Genomic DNA, 17113 nt, shown 5'->3' with positions numbered 1-17113 from the left:
AAAAAATCATGCTTAATTTTAAGACCCTCTCTCTGTGCCCTGTGTATTTAAGCAGACCTGGTTCTAGCCAATTGGAATTGGCTAGAGGATTGACTTTGAGGATCCTCGAARCAGAGAGGTACCAATGCATTGTTGGTAGTCTGATAAACACATTTTTCCTSTTCTGTGGGGGTGTGAATTGCTCAGACCATATCCTGTAATGATGTCCTCATGTCCTGATTATTCAGAACCTCGTTTGTTCAAGTCTTGCTCACTTGTCATGATTCAAAGTTGTTTGAAAAGACTATGGGAAAAACCTGCTTCAACAGCACCGTGTTGTGAGACTCCTCAAGCCCGTGCAGGTCAGTGCTGTAGTATCACAAGTGAGCAAGTCAGGAGTCTTATTTTCAGTTCTACCCTCCCTAGTGTCTTTTCTTGCCTTCCATCAGCTTTGACAAATTATAGACCTAGATTTCTGAAGAAACTAAGGAAGGGAGTATACGATCATAAATCAGGAAAACCTTTCTTGTGGGAAGGTGGGATGTAGCAAACGATGGCTATAGGGGCCGTGTAAAATATGTGCGTCTTGTAACTGGCTGGCACTCTCCATAATCTACTTTCTAGGCTAAAATAAAGAAATAAATACAGCCATTTTCTGCATTTAATAGGAGGGTTTTGCTTTTTTAATAATAGGAGTGTGTATTGTACTTCCAGGAGGCTACATCTTTCTCTGCCAGAAGAGTTCTGTTCTATTTTCTAAATCCCCAGTAGTAATTCTCAGGTTAAATTTAGGCTTATTGTAAACTAAGATCGTTCTGGCAAATATGACCAGAGACGCTTATTTTTTCTTGTGAGAAGTAGCTGTAGTATGTGATGGTTGTAATTAATTGATGTATTTATGGCTTAAAGTTTTGTTCATGAAAAATCCAGATGTGTCTGTTAGAAACAAATAGATATTTGGAATACATGATAGAACTAAAGTCGTTTGTCAAATGTCTAATAAAGTTGAGACTTTCATTAATATAAATATAAGCATATGTTAGCTCATATTCACAACTGTGAATACACTCCAGCTTTCAGTTGCTTTACTAAATGAAGTATTTAGCTTGATCTGTCACAGATGGTGATCTATTATTATTAYTATTTTTAAAGATGGCAGCCAGGAACATACTTAATATGTGAAGTAGTAAATCAGGGGAATAATTCATGATCGAGAGGGGACATCTTAGTTGCTGGATACATCAGTGCACATCAGTGCACTACTCTTAAAGTAGTTCATCTGATCCTTCAAACCTTACCTCAACCTTACTACAAGTTGGAAGAGAGCAAATAGGTTGTTAAAGTACATTTCCAAGTTACAAAGTCAACTTTTTTGGTGTTATTGCATTCTCCAGCCTTTGAGAAGCTTGAAAGAACTCCTGATCTGCAAACAAGACCAGGAAGTTATTGCTAAGCAGTCGTGTAATGAAGTCTGAACCTTTGCACCTCTTTTTTTTTCAAATTGGTACCTGTGTTTAATCCAGCTGCAAAGATTTGCAAAGATGAGAAGTTGCTCAACTTTTCCTGACCAAACATTTTATGCTAGAATTGTCAAATCTGACTGCTAAGTCAGTTTTTGTTGGATTTTAGTTCAGACCTAAATGCATCTTTACTGGATAGAAGGAAGCCCCCAAATAGTTCCCAGATTGCTGAGATGTGGGCTAGCAAGTAAAGAAGAGGGAGATGTTGAATTTCTGCCTCTAGGTTCTTGCTGGGTCATTTTTTTTTTGTTCCTAGATTATGATGCATGGCTAAAGTTTTGGGGTATCTTTCCCATTGCATTTCACACTTCCTTGGACTAGGAGAGTGTTTTCTTACTTCTCAGCTCCACTCTCCACCAAAGGAAGTGATTTGAGATTGGAGGTAGAGCAATAGCTTCAGAGTTCTCCATCCCCAATGTATTGCAAGATACCCCTCCTTCTCTAAAGAAATTTGAATATCTGCTTTATTTTCCAGTGCTTCTCCAGGCATCAGCATGGAACTCACCTGATCTTGGACCATCCCACCTCTTAGGGGGCCCCAAGCAAGAGCAGTAAATCTTGTCACAGTTCTGTTCATTTATCCTGCTCCTGGCCTACAAGGACTGCAAACTGCTGCAGAGCCCCTAGAACAGCTTGCAGACAACTGCATGACGACACTGTTGGCTAAACTATCTCTTTAAAAAGTCTTGGGTTTCAGCTGTAATTGGCTTGGCTTTCCTTACTGCTGAAGGAAATTTGGTAGCAGGCCAGTGGCCTCTTGAAGCCATGAATTAGTTCTGAAAGAGCTCTGTAAGTGCTAATTTTAATTAAAAAAAAAAAAGATATAGGAAGAATTCTTTATTGGCTGATAGCTTATAGATTATGCCTTTGGTTGGCTCATAATAGTGAATTACTAAACTGAGGGGAATTGTACTCAAAGCACAAGCTGTGCTAACTTTAGGCTGGAGCTTGGGACGTGTGTTCAAGCTAGCAATGGAAACAGTCCGCAGGCAATTAGTGTTGCAACTTCTATTTGTTAATTGTATCCAAACTTTAATACTTATCCAACCCTTAAACCAAGTTTATAGCCTAAATTAGCTGCTCACCATTCATTGGTGTAATTGTAAGTGATTCCACTGAAGTCTGTCTTGTGCGTGCAAAAGTGAGGCACAAAATTTCCAGGCTGAATTTCCAAGCTGAAATGAATTCTTATGAGTTGGTTTGTATTCCTTCTGGATGTCCAGGGACTGCCAGGTGCCTATACTGGGGGCTTTTTGGGTGGGAGAGGCAAATTTTCATTGATATTTCCTATTTTTGTAAAAGGATGTCACTGAATTSATTTTGGAAAGCTTAACATGATCTTACTGTTACCATTTTCAATTCTCAGGACATCAGTTAACATGCTGGGGTTACAAGAATGAAAATTTTATGACAGTGGTTGACTCAATGGAAATGGCACTGTGGTTTGTTAAGAGAGCCACATTTAACTGAAGGCTTTTTCTGTCCTGAAAGGAATGACTGGGTAATATTTAGCTGAGAAAGGCATTTCTTAATTAAAAAGTCTTGATCATTCAATTGTTCCTTACAACAGTCAGTATAGATTAGAGATCTGTGCCTTTACAGAGATGTATTCACCAAATTGAAGAAATATCCTAAGGAATTAAGGCTTAAGAGCCCTCATAGATATCTGTACCTTATCCTGAGACTTGGATAAAAGTACTTAAACTTCTTATAAAATATTGTAGATTGTTAGTTGAGTATTGGGCAAATCAGTGTGAAGAGCTGTGAAGACCCTATAACAATTATATCAGTTATGTAAATGCTCTTTCATTGGATTTTCAACTTTTTTTTTGCTGCTGGAATGGCATGAATCAAAGACTTTATTCAGCCTATTCCTTAATTACCTGACAGGCTAAATAAAGAGTACTAATATTCCAGTACAAAATTAGATGAAGGAGAGAGAAAAGGGAATTTCCCTCTTACTATTATTTCTCTGTAAGTGCTAGCTATTTGAGCTTTAAGTTAGGCTTGGTAATGTCTAGAAAGGAAAAAGTGTTCCTGGCTTTCAGGAAAGTGCAAGCTGGAAACTGTTGAAGTAAGAAAACCAAGAGCCTGCTCTGTGAYGTGATGGCAGAGCTTTCAGTGACATTAAGGAAGGGTGAACGACATGTGTACTGCATGTTTCATGGCTGAAAACCCCGAGAGGTCTTGCTGAAGRTGGTAGGTATTAAAATAGTTCTCAGTAGGACATCAGCGTTTTTGAGGTGGTCGTMCTCTAGAGGGAATGTCARATTGAGCCCTTGAGTGACCCTGTGATGTTGGCCTCAGCAATTCCCCATTTTTATTTATTTATTTATTRCTGTTAACAGCCAGCAGTGCTGTGCTGCTCAGTTTAGATGGTGGTTTCCTTTTTTTTCTTCTTGGAGCACATCTGAAAATCGCTTTAATGTGCTAAGCTACAGAAAGTGTGGAAAATCCCCTACAGGTAATGAGAATTTGGGGCCAGTTCAAAGAAGGAGGTGGAGGGAAATTTTGAAGACCTCAAATGACTTTACATGGTGAAGTGACARTTCTGTGGTGCTATGAGCAGTCTGAGGAGCTGTAAAAAACACTCTGGAAAGTGAAGGTACCGTTTAGTATAATTTGAAACAAGRTCTTTGTTTCCATTACAGAGAATGGAAAGTAGGGTATAGGAGAAGCAATAGTGTAAAAGAACTAAAGATGGTGCTTCTAAAAGAATTCTCCTTGAGTTTATAACATGGGAAGGTCCTAAATGATAGTGACCTTGCTTAATATTTGCTTTTCTCGGTCTGTATCTCTTCTTCCTTTATTGGACTGATGAGCTCAGGTGGCTGAAGTTGCAGTATGATGTTAATATTTGTGCCCTTGGTCAGGGATGGGATGTTGAAAGGGATGATGAAAGGGATGATATGGGAAAGAATAAGAGTTTTTTTACCCATATATGTTATTTCCTAGTCTTAATGCAGAGCATTACGGATTTTATTTAGCAGTACTTCCATTGCTTGGGTAAAACTGGAAGAGATGAAGCAATGTAAGAGGAAAGAGCCTGAGCGTCCTCTTCTGTATGCTGTAATGCACTGATTCTTGATTCTTAGCCTTGCTTTAATCTTAATCATTATTTTGTTGTGGCAGGGARCTTTAATTTTTGCTAAAAGAAATGGCCATTGAAGCATACTCAGAATTTTGCTCTGCTAGGTAGGTGATGACTTGGCAAAACCTACACTTTGTGTTGYATGGGCTGAGTTATCTGTTGATCCCTTATTGCTCTGCTGCCTGGACCTTCAATCAAGTATTTACTCTAGTAGTAAAGCTGCTGAAAGTAAGTTGTTATGAAAGGAGAAGACATTAACAATTAAGAAACTGTGAATRGAAGAGTAAACTTTTTTTGCATGCCTTAAAAGCTGTATTCTGCAACTTTAGATCACTTCCTATTCTTCCAAATAATATATTGAGTTCTAGGTTCGCACTGCAATACTCCGTAATCCTAAGGGACACATTAATGTTTTTTCAGTTGTGTTTTGCCAGTACTGTCCTCAGAGTATCTTTCTGACAAATACAGTGACTGATGTTTTCTTTTTTCACCCCAAAGCCAAACTAAATGATCATAAACACCTAATCATTTTCTATTCCCTACTCCAAACTTGATTTAATTAAGAAGTTTATATTTTCAGTGCCAAGAGGACCATAGTGTATTGGAAATACTAAAGGTGGTTGATGCTGTTGGCAGAGTGGTCGTATCTTATCTAAAAGATGCCTGTTTTTTGGCTGGCTAGTGACAGAATTGCTCACAATAACTGCCATGTCTTATGTTATCAACCATGCTATGACTTAATAGATACTTCATGAGAACCTTATAATTAGTTACCCATGTTGTCTCCTGTAGCTCTACACCTTTAGCCTCTATTAAATTTAGGGAATCTGGTACTTTATAGATTTTGGACTTGCTGTTTCACCTGGGATAGTCTTTTATAGGCAGTGCAATTTATAATTCTCCTTTATTTCATTTCAAACTAGATGGTAATGATCTGAATTGGTGCTACCTCTGTTCTTTTGGAGGTAACTGATGCTGTTGCTGTTAGAAAGCATGCAGGGGATCCTTAATAGAGCTGTAACTTCTCTCTTCTTTACAGGCTTCACAGAGCCCAGTGTGCAATTAAACAGACTCAGGTAACTGTCCAAAAAATAGGAAGGGAGATTGAAGAAAAGCTGAGATGTACATCTACAAGCAATGAACTGGTATGTTTGTCATCCCAACCCTTTTTTCTATAGTTTTACTAAAGTGCATAGCTCATGAGCCTTAACCATAAGTATTTTTTAACATCAATTTTAAACCTTTCCACCTTAAGCGGAAGCTTACCTAAGGGGGGTGGTGTAATGGGTTTTACATTTATATGTGTTCCTGATGCAGATTAATTGCTTATACTATTTCTGACGTACCTTTGTATAGCATTTTTTCTATGCTATAAAAGCACAGATATTTCACAGTGAATGGAAGCTGTTTATCAGGACAGACAAACTCTTAACAATTTGAGTTAATCTTGAAGAGAACAAGTAGTTCTCTTTAGTTAGGATTTAGTTAGGTGATTTTTACTAGCTCTACCTTCTTGCACCTGATGCCCATTGGGTGAATGGGATTCATGCAAAAGCTCTCATGGAAGCAACACCTTTGGTTTAAATATTAATTGTGCTAGATTTTGCAATCATAGAATCCTTGAGGTTGGAAGGGACTTGTAGAGGTTGTCTAGTCCAATCCTCCTGCACACAGAGGGTCACCTACAGCATGTGGCACAGGGCTGCGTCCAAGCGGGTTTTGAAGATCTCCAAAGGAGGAGACTCCACAACCTCTTTGGGCAGCCTGTCCCAAGGCTCTGTCACCCTCACTGTTAAGAAATTTCTCTTTAAGTTCCTGCAGAGCTTTGGTGCTTCGGTTTGTGGCCATTTCCTCTAGTTTCCTCAATGGCCACTGCTGAAAAGAGGCCGGCCCCATCTTCCTCATTTCCTCCCTTTCCTCCCTCCCTTATAGACACTGCTCAGATCTCCCCTCAGCCTTCTCTTCTCCAGGCTGAACAGGCCCAGCTCCCTCAGCCTTTCCTTACAGGGCAGATGTTCCAGGCCCCTGATCACCCTTGAAGCCCTTGGCTGGACTCTCTCCAGCAGCTCCAGATCCTTCTTGTCCTGGGGAACCCAAAACCCCAAGGAAAGAGCTTCCTTTATAAATACGTGTAAGCAGAACTATATGAAGAATCCAAAATGACAAAGGTCGCACACATAATGCAACCTCTTAGTAAAATGCTCTGTGGTATAAARCATTGGTTCTGTGCTTTCCTTGTTTTAGCAGTGGAAACTTGTTTGGGCTTCCTGGGCTTTGTACTGCAGGACTCATTCYTCCCATGGGCTGCATCTCCTCTCCTGTGCTCACCGAAGCACCTGGTCTAGGGCAGCAATCAGGAGGCTGCCATGCCTCTATAAATGTGTGAAATGGAGTTTCATACCTTAATACTGAGTCATGTTTCCTGCTGGGGACTTGAACCAGAGTGCTGAGTCTACATATGTAACCAAAGTGAAAATGAGGTGGAAGGAAAAGCTCAGCAAAAACGGACTTTTCTACATGCAGCTAAAGTTGAAGAAACAGCATTTCCTTAGACTTATTCCTTAGAAAGGAAAAACTTGTTGAGTTATGCAAAATGACAGTGTCTGTTAGTACCTATGCAAGACTTACAGGTAGGTCTGGCTGATGCCCCTTCATATTTTGAGTTGTACCAGAGGCACAACTTGACTGAATGAATGTAAGTTCTTGTCCATTTTGAATCCATTTTCAGTTACTCTCAAATATCTGGAACATTTGGCATGTATTTCTTAAAACTGTATTTAAAGAAAATTGTCCTTTATTACATGCATAGCAATACAGTTTCCTAATGATGAATTTTCCTGGTTCATTGGGAAAATACACAAAATGCAGCAAAGAACAGAGCAGCTGCTTTTTAAATATGCAGGAAAAAGGTAGAATAGATAAGGGAGCTATTCTGTGACTTCCAGAGGAAGGTTTCTTCAAACATAATTGTATATAATGGCATAATCTATTCCCTGCTATGTGTGCACCTTCCTTCTGTAGCCTTTTCTTGTTAGTCTGAGGTCGGAAAACTAATATAATCACATAGCTCAGAGATGGCTTTTTCCAAAACATGCTTCAGTTTAATGTAGGCTCTGGATTGCTTGTGTCTCCTGTTGCTACCAAACCTTTTGCCAAGGAACAATTCCCATGCCATTAACTCTCTGCTATTAGTCTTTTTATCCTTGTCCAGCAAAAAAATTCCTCCTACCTCTCCTGCTTTCTGCCCTGGGCCAGGCTGAATCAGTGAGCACACACAGGGGAGGAGATGCAGCCTCATAGGAGGAATGAGTCTTGCAGGATGGAGCTGAATTTCTCTCATCCAGAGCAGTGAACTGATTTAGGATCTTTAATAATTTATTGCTTTTCGTAACCTATTTGGTTCAGTTATGCTTTTTCAGATGCTCTTTTTCCCCCTTCCCATTCTGTTGCCCTGGTTATAGAAAAGTTTGTGTGCAGAATAACTTTTAAAGAATTAATCTTCAGTTTTTCCTCTGATAGAAAAAGAAGAGTGAATGTTTACAGTTGAAGATCCTGGTGCTACATAATGAACTGGAGAGGCAGAAGAAGGCCCTGGGTCAAGAAGTAGCCTTACTGCATAAGCAGCAAAATAATTTGCATGAAAGAGGTGGGTATAGAAATACTTCTGTTTCTCATCTGCATTGTTGTATAAAGCAGAGCTGTGTAGGTGTTTGGTCTTTTGAAATTTTGAATTTTCCAAATGAATCTAAAATACAGAGCTTTTACTAAAAATGAAATGTTTGCTGTGCAAGTCCTTGAGCTGCCTTAACTGAACTGCTCTGTTGGAGACATGAGGGGAATGGGTGTTAAAAGAAAATGAGGTCTTGGTGGTGGTATTTGGCTGCTGAAGGGTGAACAGTGCACGAAGACAGATGTTTATCCTGCACTGTTGCTTCCCAGTTTGGCTGTATAACATGGAAAAAGAGCACCTAAAAATAGTTGGAAGGTCAATGCCAAAATTTATGTAATATCTGCTGTGGGAATGTCAGATAGTTAAGAAAATGCCTGATACTATATATTTTTTTCCTGTTGTACAGAAAATGTATTTCAGACAGAATACCAGAAGCTTCAAGAGCATAATGAATCCTTGCATGAATTAAGGAAGGAATGCACTGCTAAGAGGTAAAAGGACTCACGGGTGCTTTCTGCTTGCCTGCAATTGGAAAGGAAATAGAGGRCTTGTAAATAAGGCATTTGGCTTGGACTTTTGTTGCACCAAATTCTCCCTGTTGTCACCCCAAGACTTCTATTAAGAAATCTCTGTATTAATTTCTTGTTGTCTGAAGTGGGAATTAACAATGGCAAGACTGGAATTAAYTGAAATAGAAGAAAACAGATGCTGTGTTGCACCTGTAGGCTGTCATAGGCCTTCTGTGTTATGCATCACTGCTTTGTAATACTTCATGGTGTTAGTCTGAATATGCCTGGAATATGATATACACCCAAGCACAAATGAAGAAACCTGCATCTTCTGTAATTATCCTTGTGAMGTTACCTAGCTTTCTGATGGCAGGGGAAATACTGGCTGGGGTGATGCAGAGGAGATGCAAGGGCTTCATTTGTCTACTCAAAATTTTGAGGTATCTAATGGTTTTGGGTTCCTTTTTCTTGAAGGGAATTGTTCTTGAAGACGAATGCCCAGCTGACTATTCGATGCAAGCAACTGCTGACAGAGCTGTCCTATATCTACCCTATTGATTTGGTATGTTTCAGATTTTCCAAAAAACAGCCTCAAGTGGAAAAGAATTTCACATTTCTTGCACCTAAAGCAAAGCTCTGTTCTCTTCCTGATGAAACATGCTCTCTACTCCTGTCACTTTTCCATCTTTACATCATGTTRCAGTTTTAAACCTCCTAAGAAGAGAACTATCTCATGCTAACATCTAACATCTCTTAAATAGTCACTACTATCCAAGTGGAATGTATATGTGTGTGTTTAGCTATAACTTACTGCATATGTAGTAATAATTTCATGTGTAATTATTTAAAATAAAARTGACAGTATGTTAACTAAATTTTAGCAGATTGCACAGCACTTGCTGAAAGAYTGAACTCTTAAGCCCTTTATATGAGGAGTTGATTAAAATGAAGCTCTCTTTAGAGAAATATGCATTTCTCTATTATTTTTTTCTGAGTTTAGTGTAGAAAAAAGAGCATTTGGCCTTCTGGATTTTGACTTACTCTTTTTTTTAAAAAAATGCTTGCTTTATTGTCATATGATTTTATACAAGTTTTTTTATTTTCTGGGAATCATCCTGTTTCAATTTCTACTGTTGATTTTTGAATTTACAGAATGATCAAAAGGATTACTTTGTTTGTGGAGTCAAGCTGCCCAATTCTGAAGACTTTCAAGGTATCTGGATATTCTTAATTTAACACTTACACTTGACACTGATCTAAACTTGTTTAAATTAAGTAAACAGTAGCTTAAGGATAAAATTTGTGCTTTGAAAAGACCTAGATTATATTTTAATCTTATGTTTTTTATTCTTGTTACTAGCTAGCACAGAGGGTTTTGCTACTGATTCTTGCAGAAGTGTTTCTGTATTTTAAGATTATTTAACCAGATACTGGAATGGGTTGTCCAGATCTTGATCAGCTAATGTGCAAGAATTGCTGTGTCCTAAAAAAGTAACTTCAGTAGGATTTTAAAACTGTCYTGCAAGCAACTCCTTATTTTGTATAGCAGTATTTCAGTAGCCAACTCTTTCAACAGTCTACGTTATCCTGTTGCAGAAATATGTATGCCTGCCAGTGTAACAGCTGTATAGGTAACTGCATGCAGGCATTTATTTGCAAATGTTTGATATCGATTGGAGATTTATTAAATTCCACTTGTGAATGTCTTGCTTCTAGCAGTCATTTTCTCTCAGGCAGGTTGTTTCTCGAGCAAAAAAAAACCCTCAGTTATCTAACACTTCCTAAAAATGTTCTGTAATAATTGTGATAATAGTGTGTATAATAAATGTTATAATAATGGAGGGTAGGACCTTTAATATGAATTAATTTAATAGTCTGACAAAGGTCAGTTTATTGCATCAGTTTGCTGGTTGCGCTAAGTTTGCAGTTTTGTAATTCCTGAGAACCAGTAGTATGCACTTTTGGCCTATTGGCAGTTTATTGCTGTTTACAGCCTTTAGAAATTCTTTTAAAACCACTCRAGAAATAGTAATAATATTGTATTACAGGAAAGAAAGACCTAGTATCCATTTCAGTGAAATGTGGAGTTAAACTCAAAGCACTTACTTGATTTCTTATATGTAAATTGCTAATAGAAAATTACACTTAAAAAGATCATCAAAAGAGGTTTGCTACAAGTGTTAAACATCTTTTAATAGAACATCTGATTAGAAAAGGGTGTAATTATTAAATCCATGTAACACGTTTTGTTCTAGAGCTCGATATGATTTCATATATGTTAAGCATCACTGAATGCTTTGCTTAGAGGACCTCAGTTTAGTTGGTGGCCCATGTGTCCAAAAGAATGTTTGTTGTCTGTATATTAAGGAGTTAATTTTCAAAAGATGCTGAAATAAGTCCTTCTATAAGTCACATTCTTTGTAAAAGAGGATGCAATTTCAAGCAATTTCAGTAGAAAGAGATGTGCATTCCCATCAGGGGAAACTTCAAGCTGGAATGTTAAATGCCAGTTTGATGGCAATGGTTTTAAACAGTGAGTTAATCCAAGCTCTTCCAGTTCTGGCAGGGAACAGAGCTTAAATGTTGGCGTTCAGTGTCTCTAATTGATCTCCCTAATGAATAAAGTTAGTGGAGTACATCTTTTCTGACCTTCGTGAAATGGCAACTGCATCTAGAGAAACACAGAAGGCTTAAGACTTAAGTTTTGTCTTAGGGAGAAGTGAAAGAACATTTCTCTACTTCCCCTTCTCTGTCCACCAGACTTTAAGACTTAACTTATAATTTTGAAGTGTAAAGCTAGAAGGACAACTTGGCCATCATGTGTTTTCTGAAAGATACCAACAATCACCAAATGGTCTATTTTAGATTTAAGCCCATTAAGTTGCAACATTTGATGGTTTCATCAGCTTTATCCTGCTTTGTGCTATAAGAACAAACATTTGAGTTTCCGKTGAGATTCAACTGGTTAAATAATGGATTTTCATTCTTGGCAGCAAAAGATGACGGGAGCATTGCTGTTGCCCTGGGCTACACAGCTCATTTGGTCTCAATGATATCCTACTTCTTACAAGTGCCACTCAGGTATCCCATAATTCACAAGGGCTCCAGGTCTACAATCAAAGATAACATCAACGACAAACTGACAGAGAAGGAGCGAGAGTAAGTATGATATAGAGGTACTTAGGCACTTAATATTTGTGTAAAATAGTTTCTGGTCTGATGCTGGAATTCTGTTTTCTAGTAGTCTGTCTTATTTTGTTGGTCTAGGTCTGCTGGTAGGCATTGACTGCATTTATAAAACGGTATAAAAATATAAATAGTGCCTTGTACATGTGAGCTGTGGCTGCAGTATGGAAATACCTTTTGTGTGTAGCTACTGGCTGTGGGAATAGACTGTAGATGCCACATACCAGGGTGGCATTTTGTTAAAATCCCTGGTTTAAAAAAAAAAAAAAAAAAAAAAAAGCAGAAACAATGTAATTAATCTACTGATGAATTTAACTTAATATTCGGTGGCCCTACATCTTGTCTAAAATTTTGTCTTTTACCGTGTAGGGTAGGAAATTGTCTTGCTGTCCTTAAATCCACTCTCCACATGCCTTCCCCTGCCTTTTGGTCCTTTTCCAGTGTTCTTGCTGTCGTTGCACTCGTGTGCTCAGATGTGCAAATAGTGGCAATCAGTGCCCTGGGTTCCCTTTGCAGCCTGCAACCGCAGAGCTCCGAGGAATGCAACCCTGAGCAGCTGTGGGAAGCTGTCGCCTGCAAACTTGGGGCACCAGCAGTTCTCTTGCTCTCTTTTTGTGCTCTCAGGCAGGATTTGAAAAAGGAGCAAGGAAAACACTCAGAGGCTGCTTTTGCTGTGACAAGGACCGTAACTAACTTCTTGCTTTGGAGGTTTTCTATCAAAGCGCTTAACAGTATTTCCTAATAGTCCCTGTCAAGATGAAAGGGCCTCTTCATGCTGTGCATAACTGAGAGAATTTGGGTCTTTTAGGAGTATCTGATTTCTGTTTGAAGTCCAGTGACTTTTGGCAGGACGGGGCTGGGAATTTGCCCTGATAGTTCAGCCATCACTGAGATCTCGCTGTTGAGGCATGATGATATATAGATTATAATAACTGTCTTGCAAATGAGTTTTGATACCATTTTGATAACTTGTCCAAATACTCCCTGAGTAATTTAGTAGAATATCAGTCTGGTTTTGCTTCACTTGAGAGCTCTGAGCACTTGATCATCCTCTTTCCTGTACGTCGTTTTCATGAGCATAGCAAACTAAGACATTTATATCTGGAGAAGAAATTTCTGAGGAATAGAGCTGCCTGTGTGTGGGGCTGGATAAAGATTAAACCAATTTCCTGTTGTCTGAGACAGATTGGAAGGGTCTAGTCCTGCAGACTGTAGCCTTCCAAGCCTTCATGACTTAATACTTCGTTTCGCAATACATTTGTGAAAGGAGAAAGTTTAGCTAAGAATATTAGTCCCTCTTGAGCCGTTTACCTGTGTTCTGCAAGATTTTTTCAGGATTAGCTCCTGCCTGAGACTTTCTGTTCCCAGATATTGGAGAGTCGGTCCTGCGAATTCCCAAAGGACTTCAGATGCTATAGAAAAACTCATATCTTCACTAGTAGTTTTATTTCTAAATTAATAGCTTGCATTTCTCATCTGCTCCTCAATAAATTGAACATAGTTAATTTGCATTATTGAAATTCTCTATTTCAGTAACCTCTTCTTAAACAGCTTTTCTAATTCCAATGTAAACTGTTGGATAATTACAGTAAGATTTTCTGAATAGTCAATCGTTATAATAATACATGGCATCATGATTATTAATTATATTAGACATTTTTCTTGGCTTCATGCTTTTATTTCTGCACTACAAATTTGCCTCTGACATCCATATTAAGAGCTTCTAAAAATCATGTATTGGAGCATTAACTGATGTTTTTCACTCAAATAGCTTAAGAACCTGTGTGGTTTAAATGTGTTATATTTGCTTCCTACATTTTTCAAGGCGCTGTGCCAGATTTCTAAAGCCTTTACCTGTTTTATTTTCAGAGCCATTTTTCTTCATAAATAATGTAGATACCTTTCAGAATCCATGTTTTTTCCAGGTACTTCAGATTTGTTTACTTGGATGATCCAGCTCACTTAAATCTCCAAGTTTTAGTATACCTATTCATTCTGTGTGCCGTGCGTACTATGATGTGTCAATTGGAGCCTATTAAAAAGTTGGAGGTTGTAGTGAGAACTTAGTGCTAGTGTTTGGCAGGATGAGACAGAAAATACCTGCCAGTAGCATACAATGTACAGCCAGTTTTATCATTGTAGAAACATTAGTGTTTATAGTCTAGTTAATAACTGTTCCCTTCTTATTTCTTAAAACTTCTTGGCACTATTAGAAGGCTGTAAATTTTCTCCTATACGTCTGCTTTTATGACTTTCTCAACTACCAAGGTAAGGCAAGAGTATCGTTTCCGTTACATCTCATTAATGTTTCTCCAATGCTGCCTTTCAGCATCACCAGAGTGCATCGTATATTTAAGAAGAAAGAATACCATTCTGCGGGAAGTTTGGCAGTCTGAAAGAATCCAGTGCAAATGATGGGTGTTTAACTCCAGAATTCGGGCTGCTTGGGGCAGTAGCATATGCTGTTCTACTGTGAAACATGCTTTGCTGAGTAAATCTCCTAAATTCCTTGGCATTCTTCTTGAGAAACGGAAATAGTGCCTTATCCTGTCCTTATAAACAAGGACACTACAACTAAAAACGTCTGATATGTTCTGACGTTGTTTCCTGCCCTGCATTGGGTGCTTCTTGTTAGACTGCTTCCAGCTTTTTAAAAAAGAGAATAGCTTTCAGTTTACAGCAAAAGGAGGAATGTGAAATCTGGAGCTAGGCTTGTATAATGACTCAGTTGTTTTAGCATTGTCATAGTATTTTTAAGTAGTATTTAGTTGAGCTTTTTAAAAATTTGGTTTATGCTACACATAGTGCAAAATAAATGCCTGTATTTTGCTAGCTGGAAACTGCTGAAACTTCTGGAATAGTATCATTCTCCTGTTCTTTTTAATGCAAATACCACTAAAGTACACACATCATCTGTTTGGGGATCTTTTGCTTGTGTTGACTCAAAGCCATTTTTGGTTACTGCATTTGTAACTGCAGCATCACATCATACCAAGATGTGTTAAAGGGAGATCAGAAAAGCAACTGTAGTGACAAAGTCATGATCTCAGTCAGAACTTCAGGCTAAGTAAAAATAAATGACTACAATACATTTTTATTTAGGTTTTGAATTGGCAAAATTCAAATTCCATTTGAAAAGGCAAAATTTGGTTTACTCAAGCACAGCTATTCCGGAGGGTGCATGGGAATCTTAAAGTTCTCAAATAGAACTGATATTTTTAATGCAAGGTATGTTTAACTATTAAACTTGTTACAACCTGGAATGGTAAAGGTCAAAAATACATTTAAGACTCAAAGATTCCAAGCCCCCTAGACAGTTATGGGAGAAGCCCCTCTCAAATGCTCTATCCATGTGCACGTGTAACCTAAGAAAGCCCTCAAGCCTCGTGTTGTTGCAGGGAGCTGAAAGAGGCATCCTCAGGGAAGAACTGAACTAGCCTTGCTGTGTTGTTTGTACCTGCCCTGAAAATCAGGGTTAGACATGTGGAAAGATCCTTGGGGATGATCTAGTCTTACTTTCTCACGTGTCAGTAAAATCTCCATGGCTTACGTCATTTCTATTTTTGCAGGAATATTTGGCATTAACTGACCTAAGGTAATAGTAACTTAGCCTCAGGGTTTCTTTCACTTCCTACCATTTTAGATGGTTTAAGGTCTTTTTTACTGCTCAGCTTCACATATATAGATGCCATCAGACCTARGGATTCACAAACATCTGTGGCAGTATTAGAAATATGTATTCAAAGGTATTCTTACTTTTTTTGCAGTTATGTTCTATGGTTTATATAACTTAGGAACCACAGAGCTATGCAAAACGGCCTCAGGAGAAGGGAAGTTSAGTTTGCCGTGATTTACCTGCTGTTGTGAGAACTTGGCTTTGCACTGAGAAACTGGATAGACTGCTTTTCATCAGCAGACCTCCATCCTGTGAGCTGCAGTTGAGCTTCAGAAAAATATTCAGGATAGTTGATGAGTTTTCATATTGTTTCACATTCGCCGATGAACGCATCAGGTGTGAGACACAGATGCTCTTGTCAGATCATCAGAGTACTCCTGGATTTCTCAATGGTGATAAATTACGAATGGAATTATTTAGAGACTGCTTCTCTTCAGCTAAATCCAACATGCAAGTGTTGGGTCAAAGAGCTGCAGCTCTGTGGCTGCATGGTGTGTATTAACATATTTGTGTTGCTTGCTGATTGACTCTTGAATTCAAACCAGCATATTGGTTTACACTAGTTTGAGGTGTTTAGTTAGGGTTGAATTTTGGAGTAGATGGATGGAAAATTGGAGAAAAGTCAGGACAGGTGTACTTCTAATCTGTACACGCTTAAGCAATATATTAAATATAGTTCTTATAAATAATTTAAATTTTCAGTAATATTTTTACCCAAGTCATTAGTTCTGCTACTTCCCAGTATTGAAAGCTGTTTTTGCAAATAAGGGGAGCTAAGTGTTATGGAACAGGCCTGTGGTAACTTTGGAGCTTTTAGGAACTCCTCGTTGAATGAGCTTCCTCTAGAAGTTGTCCTTGCTGATGTGTCCTGGCTCCTGTGTGAAGGAACAAGCAGTCTGAATGCTGGAGTTGTAGCAGATCTACCACAACTGGAGATTAYGGTTACTGCTTTGTGTCGCAAGTGCCTTATCTGCTACCACCCTGAAAAACCATGGTGCTAAGCAAGTGAGGACTCATCTTCACACTGACCTTCTACCATCTTTCAACCAGATAGAGAAATGTTTAATCATTCTGGGTACTTTGTCTGCAATGATAAAATGGCAGCTTTGGGAAGAAATCTTGGCAACCTTAAATCAGATGGAGGGAGATGCCGTGTTGAGAAACCTAGTATCTGTCAAAGTCAAATTAAGTCTCTGTGGTAGATTGAGTGTGTGGTGAAAGTGTCCAGCTATATTGCTTAAAGAATGCTTTTTGCCATGAACTTACCATGAACTGTGCTTTTATGTGCTGCATTCTTGAGGCTATTTGTGTAGAAAACAGGCTTATTTTCTTCTTGATCAGAAATAATCGTTGCTTTTTACCTTTATTGAGTTGCAAATATTACTGTGCATTAAGATGTGTCTTAATCATGGATGCTACTTACAGATCTGTGGTTCTGGGAGCTAAAAGTGACTTTTGTTTGCAAACTCCTGGCCAGTCTGA

General features: G+C 38.4%; 1 protein-coding gene across 3 annotated transcripts in view; it reads left to right on the top strand.

Annotated features, from left to right (window-relative positions):
* The window catches only part of UVRAG (UV radiation resistance associated), an 83647-nt gene that overhangs the window by 30696 nt on the left and 35838 nt on the right, over nt 1-17113 (top strand). For all 3 annotated transcript variants that reach the window (XR_003249677.1, XR_003249678.1, XM_026040959.1), the window contains exons 7-12: nt 5630-5735; nt 8110-8236; nt 8667-8751; nt 9244-9331; nt 9922-9982; nt 11763-11928. Coding sequence is in view for 1 of the 3 variants with exons in the window: in XM_026040959.1 (XP_025896744.1) it covers nt 5630-5735; nt 8110-8236; nt 8667-8751; nt 9244-9331; nt 9922-9982; nt 11763-11928 (633 nt within the window). In the remaining 2 variants the exon portion in view is untranslated. The remainder of the gene's footprint in view (nt 1-5629; nt 5736-8109; nt 8237-8666; nt 8752-9243; nt 9332-9921; nt 9983-11762; nt 11929-17113) is intronic.

The sequence above is a fragment of the Nothoprocta perdicaria genome, unplaced genomic scaffold (assembly GCF_003342845.1).
Source record: "Nothoprocta perdicaria isolate Ctin4 unplaced genomic scaffold, notPer1 scaffold_271, whole genome shotgun sequence".
In the NCBI taxonomy this organism is placed as follows: domain Eukaryota; kingdom Metazoa; phylum Chordata; class Aves; order Tinamiformes; family Tinamidae; genus Nothoprocta; species Nothoprocta perdicaria.
This window is presented reverse-complemented; position numbering and strand designations above follow the sequence as displayed.